Source organism: Anoplophora glabripennis, unplaced genomic scaffold (genome assembly GCF_000390285.2).
Source record: "Anoplophora glabripennis isolate ALB-LARVAE unplaced genomic scaffold, Agla_2.0 scaffold37, whole genome shotgun sequence".
Lineage (NCBI taxonomy): Eukaryota > Metazoa > Arthropoda > Insecta > Coleoptera > Cerambycidae > Anoplophora > Anoplophora glabripennis.
The window spans coordinates 505,376-530,578 of NW_019416243.1; the positions used below are offsets into that span (position 1 = coordinate 505,376).

At 31.9% G+C, this 25,203-nt stretch overlaps 1 protein-coding gene across 2 annotated transcripts in view; it reads right to left on the reverse strand.

The window, feature by feature from the left end:
* The window catches only part of LOC108913525 (tyrosine-protein phosphatase non-receptor type 13-like), a 217,255-nt gene that overhangs the window by 41,332 nt on the left and 150,720 nt on the right, over positions 1-25,203 (reverse strand). For both annotated transcript variants that reach the window (XM_018719087.1, XM_023456046.1), the window contains exon 4: positions 8,992-9,200. In XM_018719087.1, the coding sequence (XP_018574603.1) occupies positions 8,992-9,200 (209 nt within the window). The remainder of the gene's footprint in view (positions 1-8,991; positions 9,201-25,203) is intronic.

Sequence of the window (25,203 nt, forward strand, 5' to 3'; positions counted from 1 at the left end):
TATTATCTCTAATAAAACTATAAGCAAATCTTTGTATAGTCACTTATATTCCCCAATCCCCATAACAACGCTAGAACAGTGGATGTTAACTAATAAAGGCAGGTACTTCAAAAAAGGGGAACACTTTATACCCCGCTTGGGGTAAGGTATTTGTTAAAAGCTTGGGACCACAAAGAACACGAATGTGCAAATGGAGAGTCATTATTTCTATCGCTATAAGTATTGAATAGATCATATTTGTTATATCAAAGATAAAGAAAACTATGGCACTGTGTGTCTTACTAAATGTTTATTATAGTTTACAGCCATTTATCTTTTGCCATTTTGTGGGGTTGTGTTGCTAACAATTACTAGGGTCTTCCTAGCGCAGAAACGTAAAATAAGAAGTATATTTATATAAAATGTCAGAAGATACTTATTGACAACGGAATTTTAACTTTCCCATCAGTGGCGGCGCGTGAACGTTGATTGAATGTATTCTGCTTAGGATTGTTACATTTGTTGAATTGAATTCCGGAATATGAATGTCTAAATGGCGCCGCAGGCGAAAAATTTTAAAATTTTCAAGGTCACGCGTTTTCCTGGCACTTCTGAATTTCAAGGAACAATCCATTTATACAAAAATACAGATTTTCACAAGAACGATTTTTGAAATTGATAGCTTTTTGAAATATCGATTCACGAATTACCTACTGACGGTATAAATAAATTGGAATAAACTAAATATATTTTATCCACGACTATTGTATAATGTACCCATTATACGTCTGTTTGCTCGACCTTAATAATACCCATTAATCACGGCAGTGATTAATGAGTCATTAATCACTACTGTCAGATGCTTCCTTAATTTAGCTATAATATTATATTGTTCTGCTACAAACAATCCGTTTTTAAAATTTTATCGTGTAAACCACTAAATATTTTCAATTCAGTGCTGTACATATAAAAAAAAATTAAAAAAGTGAATTTTCCTAGACCGGATTCGAACCCGGGACCCGCGGTTGGAAGGGAAAGAGCATCTACACTGAGCCATCAGCGACTTCATTTGTGCGAGTCGTATATCTGTTTCTTAACATACCATGTTTTTCGAAACATTTCAAAAAAAACTTCAACAAAAATATTTAGTAGTCGTGGATAAAGTATAGTATTCTACTCCCGTATAATGGGTATNGTCATTTGTGGACTAAAAAACAAAACTAGTTTTGGCACGGATCGATTATCTGTGAATCTACTTAAGAAAATATCAGTACACATTGTCGATCATATTGCATACCTAATTAATTTATCCGTTAGTACTGGACAATTTCCCGAATCATTAAAATGTGCAACTGTTGTTCCTATCTATAAAAACAATGATCCTGAGGACATTGCCAATTACAGACCAATATCGTTGTTGAGTGTTTTCTCCAAGGTGTTTGAACGTGCAGTCTTGAACAGGGTGACAACTTTTCTTGAAAAATACAAGATAATGACTAATTGCCAACACGGTTTCCGTTCTGGTAAATCTACCCAGTCAGCGGTTTGCAGTCTGACTGAGAGAATCTATAAAAATTTAGACGAGGGAAGACACGTAGCTGGTCTTTTTTTCGATTTAACACGCGCCTTTGATTGCTTAGACATTTCATTCATTAAAAGTAAATTGTACAACATTGGTTTCAGAGGGATATTCTTAGACTGGATAATCCAATTTTTATCTAACAGATCCATGCATGTTAAAATTAAAGAGGCCTTGTCTGTCAATCAAAGTGTCACTCTGGGTGTTCCTCAGGGATCGGTGCTGGGACCGATAATTTTTCTATTATTTATAAATGACTTGCCTACTTATATGAATTCTGCTGCTATAACGCTATTTGCTGACGACACATCTGTTATGGCTTCAGCTCCGACCCATGAGGAACTCGTTAGAGTTTGTGAGAGCTATATTACCTGTTTTGACAAATGGTGTAAATCAAATAACCTTATCTTGAATATTAATAAGACCAAAATAATTTACTTCCATAATAAACCTGTAAAAGACACAAAATTGTATTTAAACTTTGATAAAATCATTTTGGAATCATCCGAAAGTACCAACTTTCTGGGTGTTCATCTTGACTGCCACTTAAAGTGGACAGATCACATAAATGTATTATGTGGAACTTTGAACAGATCATATTATGCTATATCACGGATAAAGAAAACTATGCCATTGTGTGCCTTAATAAATGTTTATTATAGTATAGTATATAGCCATTTGTCTTATAATGTCATTTTATGGGGTTGTGCTGCTAACAGTTACAGGGTCTTTCTAGCGCAGAAGCGTATAATTAGAAGTATATTTAATATAAAGTCTCGTGAAACTTGTCGGAATATTTTTATTGAGAACGGAATCTTAACTTTCCCATGTATCTATATTTTTAAAGTATTATTGTACGTCAAGGAGAATATTCATAACTTTACAAATAATTCTAAAATTCATAACTTCTCTACCCGAAATTGTGACCTGTTTTGTATTCCTAAACATAAAACTAAAAAATTTGAACTCATAATATCTCAAAATAATAATAATAACTGCTAGGTATATAGAATTTTTAATAAAGTGACCCCCAAATTTCACGTAGAATCCGAAAATGCAATAATATATAGGGTGTTCCATTTAAAATAAGGAAGTTAATGTCGGCTTCCGATATAACCGGAAGTGCCATTAAGTTCTAAATTCTATATTTTAAAGCTGTTTTACATTCATAATTTATTGAAGAATTAAGTCATTAAGTCATGCAAGTTCTTGACGAATTAGAACATGTTCTAATTTTCGTTAATTTCTGCATGAAGTACCAACCCAACAAATTTCCAGCCTCAGATCAATAATGTGGTTATGTTATTGGAAATATGTAAATAATTGTGTGGCATCGTATTAGTTTTGTATTGTTTTTACTGATTTGTTACTTACAAAATCTAATATTTATATAATATGTGTCAAAACGGTACCGTTGTTGTGCCACTACATTATAAGTGGAAAGGTGACAATTTATTTGCTACTTTGATTTGTTGGCAGAGCTGATTCATGTGTCAAAGAAATTCAAGTCTGTAGCAGCGTAAATCCAAATTGTTTTACCAATACATTCGTGAATTAGTTCATGAAGAAGTTCGTAAATTTATTCATGAATAAATTGTCCGTGTAAAACAGCTATTAGCTGTGTTGACCCTACTGCCTTTGCTAGGCTGCCAAATTTTCTGATTTTTAACGAGCGTTCAAATAAAAACGTGGTCGAAGTTGGCTCTGACACATTGGACGTAGGGAGTAGCTTATAGCGACCAACTTAACCTCATTTCTCAACGAGCTCTATAGCAGCTGTCAGTTTCAATAACGTTAATGACTATATAACTTTATTTTAAAGAATAATCGTGATAACAATAACAAACAATTAAAGGAGCTGCGGAAAGTGTCCCCCTCCTTGTTATAACAATAAATTAAAGCAGCTGCTGAAAGTGTCCCCCTCCTTGTTCCAAGCACTTTTCACACCTGTTCCTCAAAGAATTAAAGACATTTTCTAAGATGCTCGGGGTATTGTTAATTTCACGAATCTTGTCTATAAGTCGAGCCTGCAGATGGTTTAAATCAGGAATAGGCAGTTCAAAAATAGTGTTTTTAAGGTAAGGCCACAAAAAGAAATCACACGGCGTAATATCACATGACCTCGGTGGAAATTCATGTTCAGCATTGAGACTTATTAGTCGATTTTGGAAAACTTCCCTCAACATATTCATCGTCTCGCCTGCCGTATGTGCCCTTGCGCCATCTTGTTGAAAGTAAAAGTTTGTAATTTCGTTTTCTTCCAGCTGGTTAACAAAAGGAGCGATAATTTCTTCTCTATACCTTTGCGCAGTAAGAGTACCATTAAAAAAAATAGGTCCATAAATCCTCCTTCGATTGAGAGCACACCAAACTCCAATTTTTTGAGCGTGTAGAGGGCCCTCGACAAAAAAGTTATCTGGTTTTTCAGAAGACCACATTCTCATATTCTGTGAGTTTACGTAACCACTTAAATGAAACCAGGCTTCATCAGAAAAAAAGGTGATATTATGAAGTTCACCGTAGTTGTTTAAAAACCATTCACAAAATACAGCCCGTCGCGGAAAATCAACTTCATGAAGTTCTTGCTGACAAGTTAAACGATAGGAGAACAAACGCAAATCTTTTTTTAACACTGTGTGGCAGGTACCGACTGATACTCCCACCATTTGTGATAAAACACGTACAGAAGTTCTTGGCGCATTTTCCATTATTTGTTGGACATTTTCTTTTAATTCTTCAGTCCGCTTTTTAGGTCGGCCGCTTCCTTCTTTTCTTGTTACACTGCCCGTTTCACGAAAAACATTAACACAACGCTGAACTGCACTTTGAAAAATTTTGTACTCAACAACGCCGGGAAATTGATTTTGAAATTCTATGAAACATTCCTCAATAGAATACTTCCATATTCCATCAATCTTGCGTCCATTTCTAAAGTAGGACTCTATGATAAACACTTTTTGTTCTTGAGAAAACACCATTTTAAACGCTTTTTAAAACGAAAATATTCAAATTGATAGCGGCGATATAGCGCTTTGACAGATGACGTTTAAGTTCATTTGCTATACGCTACGCCCTACGTCCAAATTTTCAGAACTTGACCACGTTTTTATTTGAACGCTCGTTAGAATCAGTACTTTCCGACATATCGATAGTGGTGATTCCTGGTGGGACATCCTGTATAAGATAATGAATGCTACTAAATTTAAGAGTTCAGTTGAAAAATTGTTACTACCAAGTATTAACTTGTGCTTTTTCTTGTATTTTTTTGTCATCTTGCTTTGTAATTGGGTTTATACCTGCAAGGCAAGGACTTCTTAAATAAAATAAGTAAATAAATTAAAGATTTTACCAATGACAATCTGCATTGTTTATTTGTCTTGATTTATGACCTGTTCTATATAGGTCCTACTTGCTATTAATATGCTGTTTTAGAGAGCTGCAAAGGTTTTTACATCCGAGTGTCTCAAGAGTCAAATCATATTGCGTAACAGAGCATAAGCATAACAGAGGTGAACCACCACCTTGAAGTTCACAAAAAAAAACACAAACGGGAAAAACAAACTGTCGATGATTTTATTATAACAAGACCGTAATTTGGAATATTATTTATGAAATGTATATGTCGCAGACCAATTGCAAATTCAGTCTTTTTATAAAATGCCTAAACGTTTTATAAATGACTAGGTAAAAATTGTAAAATGTGTGAACACAATACTTTTACAATTTGACTGAAAATTTTAAGCGTTTTTTAAAACGACGAATAGCTTTAAGGCACGCATTGTTAACGCATCTTAATTTTCATTTTCTTTAGAATATGCCTAACTTTTTGCAGTCGTTTTGTAAACGACTGAAAATCAATTAGACATTTCATGAAATATGAGTTTACAATATATACAGGCTGTCTACTAGAGGGCCTCTCCTATGTATCTCGCTTAATACACGATGCATGTCAAAAATCTTTATATGTTTTNAAAGTAATCTCAGCGACATGTCCCTTTTTCTTGTTACACTTTGATGATTACTTAAATACGCTATTCAATATACGGTAACAAGGCTTTTAAAATGAAATTACGAGTAAGTAAGAAACACATTACATGAGTAAGTAAAAGATACATGATAAAAATAGTAGTTTATTTCATTTAGTAAATAGGACTTCCAAAAAATAGAAATAAAAAAAGTAAGTAGGAACAAAGACTATTTAATAAAACACGGAAAACAAATAACAATAAAACACAAAGAAAATAATAGGTGTCTAGGTGTTACAATGGCAAATTAATTTACACAATATCACCAGTAAACAGTTTGTTGTCAAACAATTCACTATTTAATTATCTGTCACTTTGAGTAGGCCTACTATAATTAATTTATATCAAGATGTTCAAAAAGAGAATAATATTTTAGATCCAATTCAACAAAATGCAAGGTCTAACATNAGAGGGCCTCTCCTATGTATCTCGCTTAATACACGATGAATGTCAAAAATCTTTATATGTTTTTGTTGCATTTTTGAGGCCTTGGTGCTCGTAAAAACAAATTTGAGATCCATGGCCAACTTTATGAAAAATCATAAAAAAACCGGAAAAGTACCGAAAGTTTAGGGCCATCCAACGTTTTTATTTTAAGAGATAGAAAAAACTTATTTTAATAAAATTTTATGGCAAAATTGATATCTTTCACCTAGTGTAAACAAATTTTTGAAGTATCGTATGTAATTTGCTGCGTCCTCTTCGCGGGAAAAAAATTGTTATCGAAGCAAGCTGTGGATACAAAAAATTGCTTCATTTTTCCTCTTTCATGCGATGTACTACATGTTGCCTTTATCTATTATATTTTGTTTATAATTTTAGTATCAAAAATGTAGATGAATGTATAGAAATTGTTTTAAACAGGTCAACTTCAAAAAGTTTTGTGAATATAAGTACTTTTTTGAAGCTAAAAATCTGCAATATCTAGCACTCATCAGTTTGCCATCATAGAAGTAAAGTCCTACGAATTTGGTATCAAGAATTCTAACCCAAACGTTTACTGAAAACCTTTGTTGAAATCCAGTTTACCCGTGCCAATGTATATTACCATTAATCTATTTGAAGTAAATGTTCCTATTAAATAATCCATTGTTACAAAAATTTGGCACATCTGACCAGAAAATTTTTCTGCATATAAAAGGATTTACTCTCTTTCTTTCTTGTCACCACCTACAGAACCCAAATCCCCTCGGTTTATCTTCCTCCCTCAAGCTCAAGAGGTGCACTTTTTTCACCTTACAACATTTGAAACGATTTTTTCGTAATATCCTTCTTGCACTATCCTGCTCTAAATTGTAGTTCACTTCAATCTCTCATTATTCCTATTTACATAATTTAAAACTATGTTAAGAGTTGATTTTATTAGCGAAGGTTTTCTACATTCCGCAAGTGCTTGAATAGAATTGAAATTGCATTGATAGTACAATACAAACATATTACACTTCTCAATGAAAATATCATTATTATTCAAAATTTTAGTTTTTCAAATCATAGCTAACTGTAACAATTTCTAAACCAACAATTATGTATAAACTATAACAATAAACATTAAAACAATTTGTTAAATAACGACATTACTGGGATAACATCTGCTTTCATAGCGTGCTACATTTAGCGGAAGCTACTTTCTCTGTGCAAGAACAATGTTGAAGGCTCAGTTTTCTCTAAAGTAAAAAACCAATATTATAATAATGTGTGTATTTTTTTTAAACGAAGTGCATTCATTATATTTATTAAATTTTTTATAGTTGACACGTGTCTACAACAACTTCTACGTTAGCACGAAAATGTTTACATTTTTTATACCAAAATTATAAAAAATGTAATAAATTTAAAAGATACAGGCAACATGTAGTATATCGCATGAAAGAGGAAATAACAAGAAATTTTTTGTAGCCACAGCCTGCTTCGATGACGATTTTTTTTTGCTCGCCTAGAGGGCGCAGCAAATTACATACGATATTTTAAAAATATGTTTGCACTAGGTGGAAGATATCAATTTTGCCATGAAATTTTATTAAAATAAGTTTTCTTTATCTCTTAAAATAAAAAAGTTAGACGGCCCTAAATTTTCGGTACTTTTCTGTTTTTTTATGATTTCTCATAAAGTTGGCCATGGATGTCAAATATATTTTTACGAGCATAAAGGCCTCAAAAAATGCAACAAAGAACATATTAAGATTTTTGACGTGCGTCGTATATTAAGCGAGATTCATAGGAGTGGCCCTCTTATAGTAGACAGTCTGTATATATTATGGCTAGTTTGTACAATATTGGGTAGAAACACGAAGTATTTTCTAATTCTACATAATATGGCATGAAAAAATAAATGCTAATTCTTACATTTGAGTCTTTTAATAATAAAAGTGTTAAGTTAGTTCTAAATCTACAAAGTTTAAAATTTGTACTATGTTGCTTATTTGAACAAGCTTCATTCTGGGTCTTCTAATATATTGAAACTTAAGTTTTTAAAGAGAAACTAAAAAAATACTGTTAATTTAGCGTTTGTTTACATAATGTCATACCACGCTACAAACTCGTAACATGGAGTAGAAAACTAACCTAGAAACTAGGAAATTAATAATCCGCGCCTGCCTTAAAGTAGCCTGCGACATATAGATACAGACAATTGAAATATTATTAAATTTATATCAATCTTAAGTTAATGTGATTCATTTTAGCGTCAGTGAAGTTATTGATGAATAAATACACTTAAAAATAGTTATTTCCATGATTTACCGAATGTAAACAAATAAATGTTAAAAATACATATTCTATATTTCCACTATTGTTTTTCTACGTTTGAATACAAATTCTTTTAGATAATTTAGAAAATATTACTGCAATAATCATATTGCTTAATACTAAACCGCAATTAATTGGGCTGTATAATCTGTAATTCTCGACTACAATTTTAATATTCGGTGGACCAAAAATTAATTTTATTTTCTTAAATATCCTGAAAAAATTACAATCTGGGAACAGTGTACCATTTCGCACTGTGACGTGATCGCAAACTTACCGTAAATAGACTATATCATGTAATTCTACTAAAAGAAAACATCTTTTATTCAGCATGCAAATTTGTATACACATAGTAAACCGAAATAAAATATTAACACATTGTTATTTTACTTTAAAGGTAAAATTGTACTTTCGTAAAAGATTTATAAAGAGAAATAAATTCTTGGCGAAGGTATTAAATTTTATACCCCTGAAGTTTTATACAATACTTGCTGTATCTGCTGCAAGTTTATGATTTTACAAGAGCAATATACATCAAAGAGGCGATCATTTTATGGAAATCCTGACGAAGCCGCATTTTTATTATTCCCTAAATCTTATTATACCTAATAGTCTACCCCGCAGTAAATTCGGGGATAATTCTCCTTAACGAAATTTACTTACGTAATTTGTAAGGCCCGTAAGCGTAATTCCATTAGCTTGTAACAAGAGATCCCCTACATTTAAAAGTCCACACGCTGACGCAGGCTGATGTGGAAACAGTCTTTTGATTCGGATAAGGCCGGGCCATGATCCAGTGCTATCTATCCCGCCAGTGACGCTCAGCCCCAATCCTCTTGTGCCTTTTGTTAGCTTCACTATGAACGTGCTCTCTGAAATGGTAACGACGCTTTATCAATGTGCTGCTCACAGTTAATTGCACTGCGAATTACATAACAAATTACGGGAGGCACCAAGTCGGCGAAAATTAAACTAAATAATTGTAATACCTTCTTAACGAAAATCAATTGTAACACTGAATTAAAGTAGGTGTAATGGGATAAATTAGAGAACTTTTCAGTATGAAAATATTTTATTTTCTTTGCTACTAGTTTCGGCTGTTATTCCATCAGGGAAAAATTAACCAATATATAAAAAAGCCAACATCAACATATAATAAAGAAACATAAATACAAATATTTTCTAATTATTTTTAAAAAAACAAAGCTAAAAAACTATACAGGGTGATCCAGTGATAGTGCCATTAATTTTAAGGGAAAAATAGGGATAAATGAGAAGAATACGAATATGAAAAAATGTAAATGCATATTCACCCTGAAAAAAATATATTTGTGAGAGTGAATCTTGACCTACCATAATATTCGGTCATTAACCTAGCTTTTTAATCAGTCGTGAACGAAAACGAATAAACAGAGCTTTTTACCTAGACAGATGAATGAATAAGATTTTTTTTTAATTTTAAATATATAATTTTAAATTATTAACAAAAGATAATAATTGATTTCGAATGTTAGATTAGCATTTTTTATTTTAGTATTTAGTATTTTTTATATTTTAACGTTTTCACCGTTTTATAATTGAATATAAGTTTCCAATTATTAATTATTCAGTTTGCAGTACATATACCTTATTGTACGACTTGTTGCTTTTCGAAAAGTAGCTACATTTAAAATGGCAGTTCGGCAAAAAAACTCACTCATCCGTCCACAGCACTTTGTTAATAAAATTGGGATCAACTCTGCACTTTGATTTTGAAATCAATTGCAAAATTCAAGACGACTGGAAAATTCAACTGTTTCGCTTCAACGTTCCAACGATCTGTGGTGTGCCGGCGCATTCCCAGTCGGCAAAGTAGGGCGCCGAATTAACGGGGTAGTTAAGTTATTTTTTATAAGGTCGAGTACAATTTTTTTTCGATTTTCTATATTTATTAGGCCTTCCGAATACGTGGGTAAAATTATTGATATTATGACTGAATATCTCTAATCATCCTTTTTCTCAAAAGATTTCGTCGTTGTATTCGTTGACTTTTTTCCTTGCCATTATCTTTTGTTAATTTGAAACTTGAAATTTATATATTTGGGGCTTTGGAAAATGGTTTTAATGATGAATTAGTTAATAGTTGTTTTGTACAACAATTTTTGTAAATTTATTTAATCAAGCTGCTTATAGAACAGTACCTATAGACAGCAGGTTAATTTATTTGACCTTGCTATTTTAACTGAAAACAGCACCACTTCCGAATGGAAGTGATCTTCACACGATTGTTTCAGTTAACATTTGTATGATAAACCAGTGACTATCAAAATGTTGTAATAGTAGGTAAGGTACTCAAAATGTAAATCCAATTTGGTAATTTGATTATCAAACAAAAAAATAAGTTGTAATTTTTCGAAACATTAAATGTTGCAATCCACGCTTATGATTTAGAATTGTTACTATTGGTCATTATTTGCAATCGTTAGTAATATTAAGACCACAGATCAACGAGATTGGCTTAGCGCGAAAGTACTGCTGTGCTACTGATCCATTTACAGGGTCAGAAAGTCCCCATGGTTCATCGGCCGTTACGTGAGAGCGATAAAAAAAACCATAGAAATCCGTGCAATAGAGAAAGATGGCTATAATGAAGGCGTCTAATAGTCACCGCCCATTTCGCCCTTCCATAAATAAGAAGTGGATCTTATTTGTGGAAGGGCGAAATGGGCGGTGACTATGAGACGCCTTCATTANGCGCGAAAGTACTGCTGTCCTACTGATCCATTTATATTGTGTTTATAATATTATTTTTAATTAGGATTTCTCTATGTTAAACTTCAATTTTCTGGTCCTATCTCATATAAGTGACATTACATAGAAAAATTCAAAAGTTACGATTATGTTACGTTTTTTGTAGTTATTAAGGGTTCAATTATTTGAACTGATTCTCTGGAATTATCTTTCGTGTTGCAATGATTTTAATTGCTGTTATGTTGGACAAAGTTGTAGGAAAATTAAAATTAGGATTGCTTTACATTTAACTAAGAATAGTTTTGAAAAATCTGTTTTTGTGGGCACTTAAAATTATACTATTAATAATGGCATTAATTGTAAACTTCTGTATACATACATCATACATCTGAACTGAAATATTTTGGAAAATTTGTAGTTTTAAATATTTAAATAATTGTGATATTTAGTTCAGTTGTTCCTTCTACTTCAAATTGATGCTTTAATTGAAATGTGTAACTTAAACTTGATAGGTATTTATTGTTTGTCTTTATTTTGTCACGATTACTTAAAGTTTTCTTAAGCAATTTAAATGTTTGAACCATGTTAATGATCATAATACGCATTCCCCAGACTACTAATATGAATCTTTTTTTTTAAATAGAGTAAATAATCGAGTTTTAATTCGTTCTTTAATCTGCATTAAACTCTTGTCTACGCCGCCACTGGACAGCTCCGAACTCAGTTGAATGTACGTGCTTATGTGTGTTGCCTGTTGTTACCTTTTTAAAGCAACTAACTGTATGGATCTAAAAGAATGACAGAGAGTGGAACTATAATGGAAAATAATTTGTAAAAACTGACAAGACATGTCATTTTAAAGCCACCATATTTTTTTTTGTTTTTCAATGTGCACGAGGCGAATAAAAAAATAAACATTTCTTGCATGAAATATTTAATAATATTGGTTCATACTATACCTCTGTATACCGGGTGTCCAAAAAGACTGAAATAATTTCCCAGGCAAATTATTTTTGAAGAATGTTAAGGTCATTCTTGTAGTAACCTTTGACGAGGAATTTAATAGTGACCTTGGATTTGACCTCGACGATGACCTTGAAGGTTATTTCAAGGTCACCTCCATTTTTTTAAACAGAAACCCCCTTTTGCGACGTCGGCAATCGAAGGAGCGGTAAATTTTAAGTCCAAAAACTATATGGTCATAATCATGGTTGACCTTGAAGGTCATTCAAAGGTTATTTAAATTTGAGGGCTGGATATCTCCGAAGGATGCAGTTGATGAAAATAGTACAAGGCCCACATTGGTTATTTTGTTTAGTTGAAATTAGTGGTGACCTCAAAATCGACCTTCTTGGTGTCTTTCAAGGTCATTTCAAGGCCAAATTTTTTTTCACGATAATGAAGCGCCCCAAACTTGAGAGGCAAGGGGACTCACGACTGCGTCCTTCGGAGATATCCAGCCCTCAAATTTAAATAACCTTTGAATTACCTTCAAGGTCAACCCTGATTTATGACCTTAGAGTTCTTGGACGTAAAATTTCCCGTTCTTTTGATTGCCGACGCACAGTGGGACGAAACGCCACTGTCGAATTCAAATTACTCTACACCCCACATAGTTCAACTGTTTCGGGTGAATTTTTTTTCAAAATGTTCGTCTTGAATGTTCCTATCGATCCCTAATTTAGGATTTTTGATTTCGGTCTTAATTTTTTTGAAAATTGACTCCAAAATTCGATTTTTATGAAAAAAATAACTGATTTTCGGCGCAAATGTGGTTCTACATGGCGCAAGTTGATGTTTTTCGAAATTTTTTTCAGCTGAAAATCTTCGTTTTGATAAATACTACAAAACTGCCTGCGTGAAAGTCGGGAAAAAATTTTTCATATTCGCACAAACGGTCATAGTGTTCCAAAAATTTTCGTGGAGAATCGATTTTTTAATTCGAAATTTCGCAACCTGGGGAAAAATTAGATGAACCAAAAGTTGTTTAGAATCACTCGAGGAATACTCAAAAAAATTTTCCAGAATTTTTGGACACATTTTGGAACATTTCAAAAAATGTCCAAATCCAAAAATTTTGAAATATATTCAAAAATTCTGAAAAGCTTGTTCCATATTTTTTTAACAATACTGAAAGCTTTTTGACCATTAAGGGTCTTTATCACTCCATTTACGCCCAATCGATACTGTTTGGACACTTCCTGTCCCTTGTGCCATAATCTGGCATCAGTTATGGGATTCAACTCCCCTGAATGGCCAAGGATGGGGTGAACAGGCTTGAATCCTCAAATATATCTTTTAATTATTTATTTATTCATTCAAAACAATTGACGGAATGAAAATTCCAATTTTATAATACAGTAGCTCGGTCTGGTCTCATCATTTCGTATTATTTTTAGTTTTACTTGTATGCTTAAAAAACCATTTTAGTTCGTCTGGCCAATGACTCTAGAGCGTCTCCACATTCCTGGACAAGGGTAGACCTAGTCCTCAGGGAGCTAACAGCTCTGAGCGCGGCCTGACTGTCGGAGCAGATAACAATCTTCTCCTCTGCACAATTCCTTACCCCCTCCTTGCTTGCTACCATCAAAATAGCAAAAACCTCGGCCTGGAAGACTGTAGCATACATGCCCAGTGAAAAGCTTTCCTGGATGCCACTGCCTTCCAGATAAATTCCTGCTCCTGAATACTCGTCTTCTACCCGAGATCCGTCAGTATAGCATACTAGGGATCGCGGGGAGAACATATCACCATCCTGCTTCCACTGCTCTTTCTCGAGGGGAAGTGGTGACAAACAGTTGAACTATGTGGGGTGTAGAGTAATTTGAATGCGACAGTGGCGTTTCGTCCCACTGTGCGACGTCGAAAAAGGGGATCTTCGGGGATATACAGCCCTCAAATTTAAATAACTTTTGAATGTCCTTCAAGATCAACCCTGATTTATGACCTTAGAGTCTTTGGACGTAAAATTTCCCGCTCTTTCGATTGCCGACGTCGGCAAAGAGGGTTTCCATTAAAAACCGGAGGGGACCTTGAAATAACCTTCAAGGTCATCGTCAAGGTCAAATCCAAGGTCACCTTTGAATTCCTCGTCAAAAGTTACTAGAAGAATGACCTTAATATTTTTCAAAAATAATTTACCTGGGAAATTATTCAGGTGTTTCCCGACTTTTTGGACACCCGGTATGCAGAGCCTTCGTAAATGACGGGACTAGTAATGTTGTTTCCTTCACGTTGTCAATTAAATTTTGGTAAAATTAAAACAATTGCAAAGATTACATTAAAAGACAACATTCTCTTTCACCGGTGTGATTGGCGTAATTTTTCACGAGATTTTATTCAACCAATCAGCGTTAGCGTTATCTCGAGCATAGACGCAACGATTTTTCATTGTTCATTGTAACGCAAAGATTTAGGAATTTTTAGTCGACAATACCAGTGAAATGTTGGTTGCCTAAGATCGTCGGGCACGTGACTTATAATTATTTATGAAAGCTCTATTACTAATTATAACTAAAATTAATTTATGTTTTAAATAATTAATTTTCTTTAATAAAATACCTATACATAATAAAAAATGAATAAAAATGTGTCTGTTAAATTTCTGTGGTATTATGAAAAGAAAACATTTTTTTTAATTAAGAAAGATGAAATTTCAAAACAATGGATACCGTAGTTGTTTGAAACACCTTGTCCAGTGGCTGGGTATAAAAATTACGAAAAAAAAATATTAAGAAAAATTCGGATTTCATGACAATTTGAGGAAACAAACACAATACATATTTCTAAAGGTAGTCTCTGTATAAACACGACCCCTATTCATAGTTACACCTTGTACACACTCGAAGTAATGTCATACCTACATATGTAAAAAATTCTCCACAGAAATTGAATCTCCCGTTCTACCAATTCGACATCATATTTTCTGTGTATGTCATCCAAGACCCTTTATGTTCGGCTTCTCTCTAAACTGGATACCTTAATGCATGATTTTGCCTGATTTGATTTAATGTCACCGGAACAGTGACCGCCGGGTCGTATCGAACGATTCGAATCATGAACCTGCTCTATCGTGAAGTTGGGGTGCCTAAACGTCTCCCCAAAGCCCACGACACATGTAAATGCCATGAGTTATTTTCCAATATTCCTGGTCCATTTCATGCCAGCTGAATAAAAAGTGAAAAACTTTTAAGTCATTTTCTATTTTGTTTAGTTTAATCTTGATCCAACAGTTTCAGTATGTAGAATATTTTTTGGATTGAATAATTAAAAAACAATATTTTTAATATAAAACCAATTATTTAAAAATGTGTTATTTGTTAAATTTGTTATTTAATACGTTTTATGAAAAACAAATACTTAACAACTATAAAAATAAATTTAAATTTTATCACAAATGTTCGTATTGGAGATATCCAGCCCTCAAATTTAAATAACTTTTGAATGTCCTTCAAGATCAACCCTGATTTATGACCTTAGAGTCTTTGGACGTAAAATTTCCCGCTCTTTCGATTGCCGACGTCGGCAAAGAGGGTTTCCATTAAAAACCGGAGGGGACCTTGAAATAACCTTCAAGNGTCATTTTCTATTTTGTTTAGTTTAATCTTGATCCAACAGTTTCAGTATGTAGAATATTTTTTGGATTGAATAATTAAAAAACAATATTTTTAATATAAAACCAATTATTTAAAAATGTGTTATTTGTTAAATTTGTTATTTAATACGTTTTATGAAAAACAAATACTTAACAACTATAAAAATAAATTTAAATTTTATCACAAATGTTCGTATTCTGCAAATGGAAATAGCATAAAATCGGTTTCCTTCGAATATCTTCGGAATTATTCGGAATTTTCTAAATTTAAAAACGAACCCGTGATCAGCATAAAATTCTGCAGATTTTTGCTCATTTAATCATTTCTGTATCTCATAAAATAAGAAACATATTTGAATTGGACAATTAAAACGTAATCCTGTATATTTCTCTGGGTCGCGTTTATGTTATTTTGGAGGATAAAGTTAGACTTAAAACAATGTTATCGAGGTTTTACTGTTAAACCATTTATTTTATTTTCCTCTCTAGACATTGCCATATGCAGTTATAATTTCTTTAGACATATCTAAAATCTAGTTTAATGAATTTTTATGAAGATAGATCATTGTTTCATAAATTTATTCCAAAGAAAATCAAATCGCCATTTAGAATTTACAGGAAATGTTAGCGGACAAAACACAGAATGGTCAGTCCAAAAGATCCATGTTAAGACAATATGGTACAGGCACTGTTCCCATTTCATTAGGATGTTTCAAAATCAGCTTAAATAAAGATATGGAAAGAATATTATCAAATCGTGTAAAAATATTAAATTATTATTATTATCCTATACATGGTTGATGAGAAAAATACAATAAAAAGAGAAAAATAAGAAACAAAAATTAATGACACGAATTCAAACAGTAAAAAAATAAAATAAAATATGCATGCATATTCTAGAAAAATATTATCCTGTTTGGGGGTTAAGGTAGCCATCGAGTCTATTCTTAAAGGAATTAAGAGATGGTGCCGAAACCACATAATCTGGTAGGGAGTTCCACTGGTCGAAAATTCTATTGGGTAAAAAATTATGTCTGTTGCGGGTGTGGAAATTTTCTTTCTTAAGTTTGAAGGAGTTGCCTCTAAGACGAGAATCAGTGTTTAGTTGAAACATCGTTTCTGGACAATATAATTCACCGTGAAGTATTCTAAAAGTTGTCATGAGGTTACCACGAGTACGTCGCACTTCCAATGATTGAAGACGGAGGCGCATAAGACGTTCTTCATAATATGTAAGATACTTAAAACCGACTGGGAGTTTTGTAGCACGCCTTTGAACACCTTCCAATCTTGCAATGTCCTGCTTTAATAATGGATACCATATGGCTACGGTAAATTCTATCTGAGGGCGAATAGAAAGATTTTCTAATTATGAAAATTAATTGACTGCACTTTTTCACAACTTTTGTAACATGTGCACTCCAGGAAAGAGACTGTTATAACAACGCCGAGATCATTTTGATGTGTCACACTCGGTAGTTCGATTCCATTAATTTTATATGCTAGTCTAGGATTGGTTTTGGACATGTGTATAGTACACAGCACTTTTCGGGATTAAGAGGCAACAACCATTCAGAACACCAATTCATAATCATATCAAGATCATGTAGAAGCGAAGAAGGGAAGGAAAACAATTTAAGGTCATCTGCATAATATAACACTTGAGACCTGTAGTTATTGGTAAGGTCTGACATGTATATTAGAAATGAATTATTTTTTTCTAAATTAAAGACATGTGCATACTCCTGAGCATCTCTGAGTGTATTTGCAAGAACATATTTAAATACTTCTTTAAACTACAATGCAGCTTAAATCAAAGGTTTTATTTATCTTAATTAATATCATGGCAAGTTATACTCAAATAAAAATTAACCATTGCAATTTTTTCGATGTTGATCATGAAAATGTTTATTATTAGTGATTTCTATTTACTTTTAAAAAATCCTCTCCAAATTTGTAAACGCTTGTAAACGCCTGGTACACAACAAATTTTGAGACTTTTCAAACTGTTAAGTTTGTAATCAATTGACTTGTTGAAAATTGTTAAGTTGAGGAGTATTTTTTTAAGATCTTTTATATACCTAGATTAACTATTTGTTAATTAATAATGCAAATAAAAAATTTCAAATAATCAGTTCTTTTCAACCATTCAATTTTAAGGTAGAGACGAAATCTTACCGGCTTAAAAATGAGATAAATTAGAAAAACAATAAAAATATAATTCTTTCTAAAATAATTAAGTTAATGTTCACTTCCGGTGTGACCAGAAGTGCAACCAAAATTGCACTAGTTTATTTGAAGAGAGTATGCACAAAAACCCCTGGGTCTATATTTCACGACTTAAATTTCAGTAATCTCTGAAATATTCTAATAGGTGGTCACCGTCAGATACGTTATATTTATTTTAACATAATATGGTTGGGTTGGGTGAAATAGAACTAGTAAATTTAACTAAACTTTTTAATGGAACCTCGCAACCGTACACTGTTAAGTGCACTTTAATGCAACAGTTCTCTTGTAACATACCTACATTGGAGCACGAATTACAAAGAGTAATTTGTGGAATTTAAAACAAGTTTAGAGTAGAACTGGGAATGTCTACCGCACAAATTCCGTACTTGTATGTGGTAATTAATACCTCGATGCCACACTTAAAATGAACATTTTTTAGAATAAGATAGACACTATAATTTAAAAAAACTATCAGAAAGTAACTTTACAAGAGTGAACGAAGTTTGAAAGAATTTAGACAACTGAAAATACTGCTCTACAGGAGGATATCTATTACTAATACAGGTAATAAAACATTTCCCTGGCACATTAAAATATAGCTAATTCAAGGTCATCCACCTTTTGAATCAAAGGGCAAAGGAGGATTGTTTCGCTATCACTTAATTGGTAACAAATAACTATTTCGAAATATTTATTTATTTATTTTATTCTACTTAATTATTTAGATACAACTGTCAGGGCAGACGAGTGCCCAGTTAGATGTCAAGTACAGATTAAAAAGCTGAAATTAACATCGAATAGTATATGCGAACCAAAGACTAGTCTAAAAAATGTGGGTATTATATACTAATGATTTCATTTATATTGAGAACAACTTTTCATACCAAGTGCGTTAGAATACAAAACATCAATAGAATTTAATTAATGGTGGTAATTTAAATAAATTAAAAACTTGTGACGAATTCCACATCGCTACATATTGAAATTTAAATAATGTAATAACTGCACAAAGTCAAATTTAAACAGAAACAAAACACGGAAACATAGTGTCATCAATGTGAAACCTGACTAATAGTTCGAATTTCTTAAGGTGGATAAGTATTATCAGATTTGAAACTTACATGTACAGGGTATCTCACGGTGACTTGGACATATTTCAGAGACTGCTTCGATTTTAATTTTGAAAACTTGGGCAATAGTCTTTTCGGGCATGCCCTTTTCAACTAAAATAATGGCGTCTACCTAACGCATTGGCGTCATCTTCGTTATTTTAAATGGAACACCCTGTATATTATTGCAATTTTGGTTTCTACGTCAATTTTTAGGTGCACTTTTGTAAAGGTTTCCTATTCTTAGAGTTAACCGTTATTAATTTTTTTTTCAAAAAAATAAAATAAAATAAAAAGCACTGCCTAATTCAAAATGATGTGTATTTTTAAATAATAAAGTTATAGTGATAAAATTTATAAGAGACATAACTAAAACCCTAAGCCCCCTACCATAATTTCAAAATGATTTTTTTTCATAAAGCATGGTAGAAATTTAATGCTGAATTTATTCAACTTTAAACCATCTTAACTTATTTTTTTTTTAATGGAACACACTGTATATTTCTGAGCAACCTGATGAACAATTTTGTTCTCTTCCGAATGGTATAATGGTTCCCTATACATATCTCTTTTAATGTATTTACTGTTTTTCGTGCAGTCAGTGGATATCGCATAATTTCTTGCGAGAATGGTTGTGAAATTTTTAGTGGAACTTCAAAACAAGCACCTAATCTGTCACCAGTTTATTGTTGTCAATTTAACACATACAGTGAATGTTTATTTGAGTAATATTTATCGTTAAAAAATGGAAAACGTTTACATTTATTAAAATGCTGATATTCTAATTTTATTATTTATTCATGGAGAGTGTCATAAGATAATAAATATGAGTTGCAGGGTATTTAATGAGAGATATCCTCATTTACCAGCAATGAGTAGACACATTTTACGAATAATTTTATGAAATCAATTAGATCATAAACTGAATACTTATAACCCTGTTTTGCATATCCTACTCTGTTAGTTGTAAAGAGCTACTCAATTTCAACTTTATCCTATATTTATGATATTAACTTCTAAAATTAAAGTTTAATTAAACAATTAAACAACAAAAAAAAAGAAAGAAATTAATGGAGCAACAATTTTACGGTCAATCGAATCGGTCTTTGGTAACATATTGGTCATTGGATTTACCAGTTTTTCCATAATGCAATTTTCGAAAACTGATTTTTCTGTATTCGACCTTTATTTTGCAGTTAACAATTGGGTGAAATATGACTTTAGGTACCTTAAATTGTAGGTAATTTAATTGCCTATAACATAAACTAACTAATTTTCCGATAGGTCATCTAGATTTTCATGAAAAATACGTAATTTTGCCACTTATTTATAATTTGCCAACTTAACGTCACTTCATATACCCTTCACCAACGAATTGTAACCACTAGAAGGAGCTTTGGATGTATTTGTTTGCGAATGTACAAAAACAAATCAGATATTCAGGAGACGCAAATTTCTATTGGTCGAATTTATATTCCCACCTACGTCCGCATTTCGATGATTGTCGATGACATCTGTCAAACGAAAAGTGTGTAGCCGCGATTAACGTATTTGAGTTTATTTGTATTTAGTGTGGCATTTTCCTCTCATTGTTGTGTAGTTTTTATGTATGGACATTTATTTAGTGGTAAGATATGGTTAGAAAGTGTGTTATTTGTAAAGTTTTATTTAAAAAGGGCGAGCAGCAGTCTTTTGACAGGTAAGTAAACAAGCGTCATGGGCGGCGTTTGAGGAATTACATTAGGGTGTTTTACATTTAGTACTTAATTAGCAGTGATAACATACTGACTAAATCATTATCTAAATTATTAAAAAGATATATTTTCAGTAATATTATAAGTATGAGTAATACCTATATTTTTTAAATTTCCTAAGAATCTGGAACGGAGAAACTTGTGGAAACTATCCCTAGGTGACGTCATTATTACCGACAACATTTTTGTTTGTTCTGATCATTTTGAATGAATGATTTTCTGACAAAGCCATCAGGTATAATGTACTTGCGAGAGACAGCTATTCCAATAATAGCTTCTACTTATAGCAGGTAAAATAACTTTTATATTGATTAAAATATACAAGTAAAAAGCTAGTACCTCTTTACCTTTTTATTTAATTTTTACAGATCAGACAGTTCTAATAAGGAAAATATTTCTCTAAATGATGTTCCTACGAAACAGTTGCCGCAACAATAACCAGAAAATATATCCACGTGTTCACCGTCATCGACACTGAGTGCTCAATCAGGCTCGTTATCTACTACAACTAAGGCTACAGATCTTTCTGAAATATATTTGAAATTTGGTGACACATCACCAAAACATTGATCAACTTTAACTGCATCAGAAATAGGAATGGATTCACCTAATCGTAATAAAATTTTAAACGTGAAGTAAGTTATAAAAATATAATTAACAAATTATAGTATAGTAGTAGGGTATTAATTGTATAATATCTATACAACTAATACCCTAAAATTTTGCTATCTGCTTACATATTTAACATTTTTTTTATTCAGTACATTTTAAAAAATACCAAGAAAATTCTACCTTGTTACCTATTTATATATTACCATTTTATTTTATATAAACACTGCCGTAAGTGTTTATATAAAATACATCTGGAATAGATAATTCATCATTTTTAGGAAAAGGCCTTATCCACGATATTTTGGAGAATGCCATACTTCTGACATGGATAGTCCAAAAAGAGCAAGAAAAAATTGGAAAAAACAATAAAGATCCGAAGTCTGCAGCAGGCAAAGGGTCGTCTAAAAGCCAGAATTTGTAGCCTAAATTCTCTTCTGAAATTTCTGACTTAACAGACAACTGCTCAATGTATCATTTATGTAAGTTGAAAAATACATATTCTTTCTGTGTCTGTAAACAATATGTATTTTTAATAATCAGCACCTGGAATGTCAGGTGAAATCTGTCAAAGATCAAGAAAATGACAATCTCGTAAAAAGTATTCACCTGAGCTTAGGTCGTTTGCCTTAACGTTAAGCTCTTATTCAACAGATGCTTATAATTATGCAAGAAGTTTTAACATGGCTTTGCCACATATAAAAACAATTTCTAAGTGGTACAGATCTATAGATGGAACACCTGGATTTACAAATGAAGCATTGGCTACTATTAAAATGAAAGTAAGAGAAACAAACACTGAAATTTAGGGCAATTTGGTATTTGACGAAACGTCTATAATGCAAAGTGTTGAGTGGAATGGGAAACGATTCACTGGATATGTTAATATCGGCATTGAAGTATATGGTGATAATATTCCAGAAGCTACGGAAGCCCTAGTTTTTATGGTTGTAGCTATAAATAGTCATTGGAAAATACCTATTAGGCACTTCTTGACAAACGGTTTAAGTGGTGGAGAAAAAGCTAATTTGTAAGAAAAATGTTTAGAATTTTTAAGTGAATCAAAATAGTTTCTGTTGCTTTTGATGGTGCTCCTTCAAATATCAAATTACAGCTTTACAAATGTTAATGCTAATATTAATAAGTAGGTAGATTGTAAGTTTGTAGCATTTTAGGTTATTTGTTGACTTATTACTGTTTCAAATTGGTTTTCTAATAAAAACTAGAAAAATAATAAACATTTGTCTTTTTATGATTTCTATAAGTCACTAGTGGGTTTTATAAGTTATAACTTACTAGTGACTTATGACTTATACCTCACTAGTGGCTTATAGGCCTCATTATTCCTTTAAAACCAAAGAAATTATAGTATTATATACAAGTGTTGGATAAAAGCATTTAATTAATCAGTACTGATCAAAACAATTTGAGTATAGTAAAAACAGTTTATTAATTTTACTTCAATTTTTACTGTCTCATTATATCACCAATATGTAAAAATTATTTATAAAATGAGTAATCTTTTCAAATGTGTATTGGTATTTTGTAAATTTTAATATTTTGCCTTTTTTGACAGTACGCCACTGCCGATGTGTTCATTGTTTACATTTGACACTATCTATCTTTATTTATTAAGTAGTTCTCTGTTTAGATGTTTGCTACAGTTAAAACACATGTATAAGAATACACAAAGCTCCTTCTAGTGGTTAGAATTCGTTGCCCTTCACCGGAATACAGTGCGTGCAATAAAATGTCTAATAATTTTTCTACATTTAAACTCTAATTGGACTGAACTAATGCTGAAAGGAATTGTGTTTGAAACTTGAATATGTTCATTTTATTAATTTATAGACTGAATTCATATCATATACTAGAATATTTCAGTTTAGAGCGACAAGTGAAGAATAAAGTAATTGTGTTCGCCATTGTTTAGAGTTGTGATTAATAAATCCAAGACATTTGTAGGCACTCACAGTAATGTCATTAATGTGATTAATGAAAACTTAGTTTATTGTCCAACGTAACACTTAAATCCTTGATTTGGTCACGTTTTATTGAATATACCGTATCAATTTACGTAATACGTAATTAACACAGCTAACTCGTAAAAATATTTAATTTAGTGGAAGGTTTAACAGAAAACTGGTGTAATTATATTGGAACACTCCTAAATACTCGCCTGTCCGTAACTGAGGATTGAATAAAAATCTGATGAATAGTTCTAGCGACATTTATATGTAAATACAGTCTCCTTCTTCTAAACAACTAGATATCCACTTTCTCAAAATTCCTACTAATAGAAAAAATGCCAAAAAAACAAAAAGATGATTAAGGTGTTCCTACAATTAGTGATCTCAATGTTTTGGATAAAAAATATTCATATTCGACTACCCCAATAAACCCCCATTTTATTGAAGCATATTTAAAAATGACAAGATATTTATAAAAAATACATTTTTTTTGAAGAACGATAACTTTTTAAGGAAACAAAATTGTACTTATAATGTATTATTATGTTTTTGTTGTAGACGCCTTTGTTTATTTTTTTATTTATGTTATTTTGTGATTGATTGATTATGAATTATGAGACTCTCTCAGTGTGTGGGTTCCTTTGTTTTGTTTTAATTTTATATTTTGATTTAAATTTGATGTATTGAATTTCTATTCTAATTCCTTTAAATGAAAGATGTATTTAAAATAACAAAATATCAATATATTACTAGATTTAGCAGATTATGGGTTTTGTTACAATTTACAATTGTTGTAATCCTTAAACTAGATGAATGAACAATAAATTCCCCCCTAAATTTATACTATAACAGTGCATAAATGTGTTTATACTGTTAGTAGTTGAATTGGTTAAAATCGTGCATTAGTTACATATAAATATGCAGAGAATTTTGATGTAAAGATTTATATAGCGCTTTGTGCTTCAAATTTGCCAATTTGTTTAAAAAGTGTCGACACTTACAATGACTCTTTCTGGCTGGTTGTTGAATCCGCATGTAACCACGCTGTATTGCGAAATCTCCTATACGTAGTCGCACTGTTCGGACTGTTGCACTGTTGCTGTTACAGGAATTCCTTCAGGTGAAACTACACTGCACTATATTTTTTATAGATTCCATTTGTCACTTTTTTATTTATGCAAATTCACCTTGTTTCAATTTGTTGTTTTACCAGTTGCTTGTGTTGAGACTGTTGAATGATTTTTCGGACTAATGTCACTTCCACTAATGTAACATTCTGACTTTTGACTGTTAAATTTTATCACGACATTAGATCACCAAGATGGCTGTGTAAGTATACAATTTTTAATGACTTGTTAATTTTAACTGATAGCAATTGTTTTTCTAGGAGCAAACTAACGATGTTACTGCTACAGGTAAACATGGAAGACTAGCTACCTCGAACCCGAATATTGGTTTTATCAAACGTGAAAAACAAGTGAAGTCTCTATAGCAACATAACAATCATTTTTTGAAATCTTATTTATGCAAATACTGACTTTTGGATTAACTTATGATGCATGAACTTTCCATTTTCAGCTTCCTTGCATTTTTCTGCGTTTTTTTGACACCAATTACACATTTCTAGGTTAAGTTAAAAGTTATGCCAAATTTTTACTTATTTTTACAAAATTCACTTTAATTTTGATGAATAGACTAATTCTCAGCATGTCTGTCCTTTCTATGTCTTTAGTATTACCTATTAAACACCTTTTACACAGTCTTTATTCGTTTTTTCAGATGTAAACGAAATAAAGTTTTAAAGTACTCCGTTCCGACAAGCATTATAAAGTCTACACAACAAATTGACCTTTGGTTGGAGTTTAAACACATTTTAT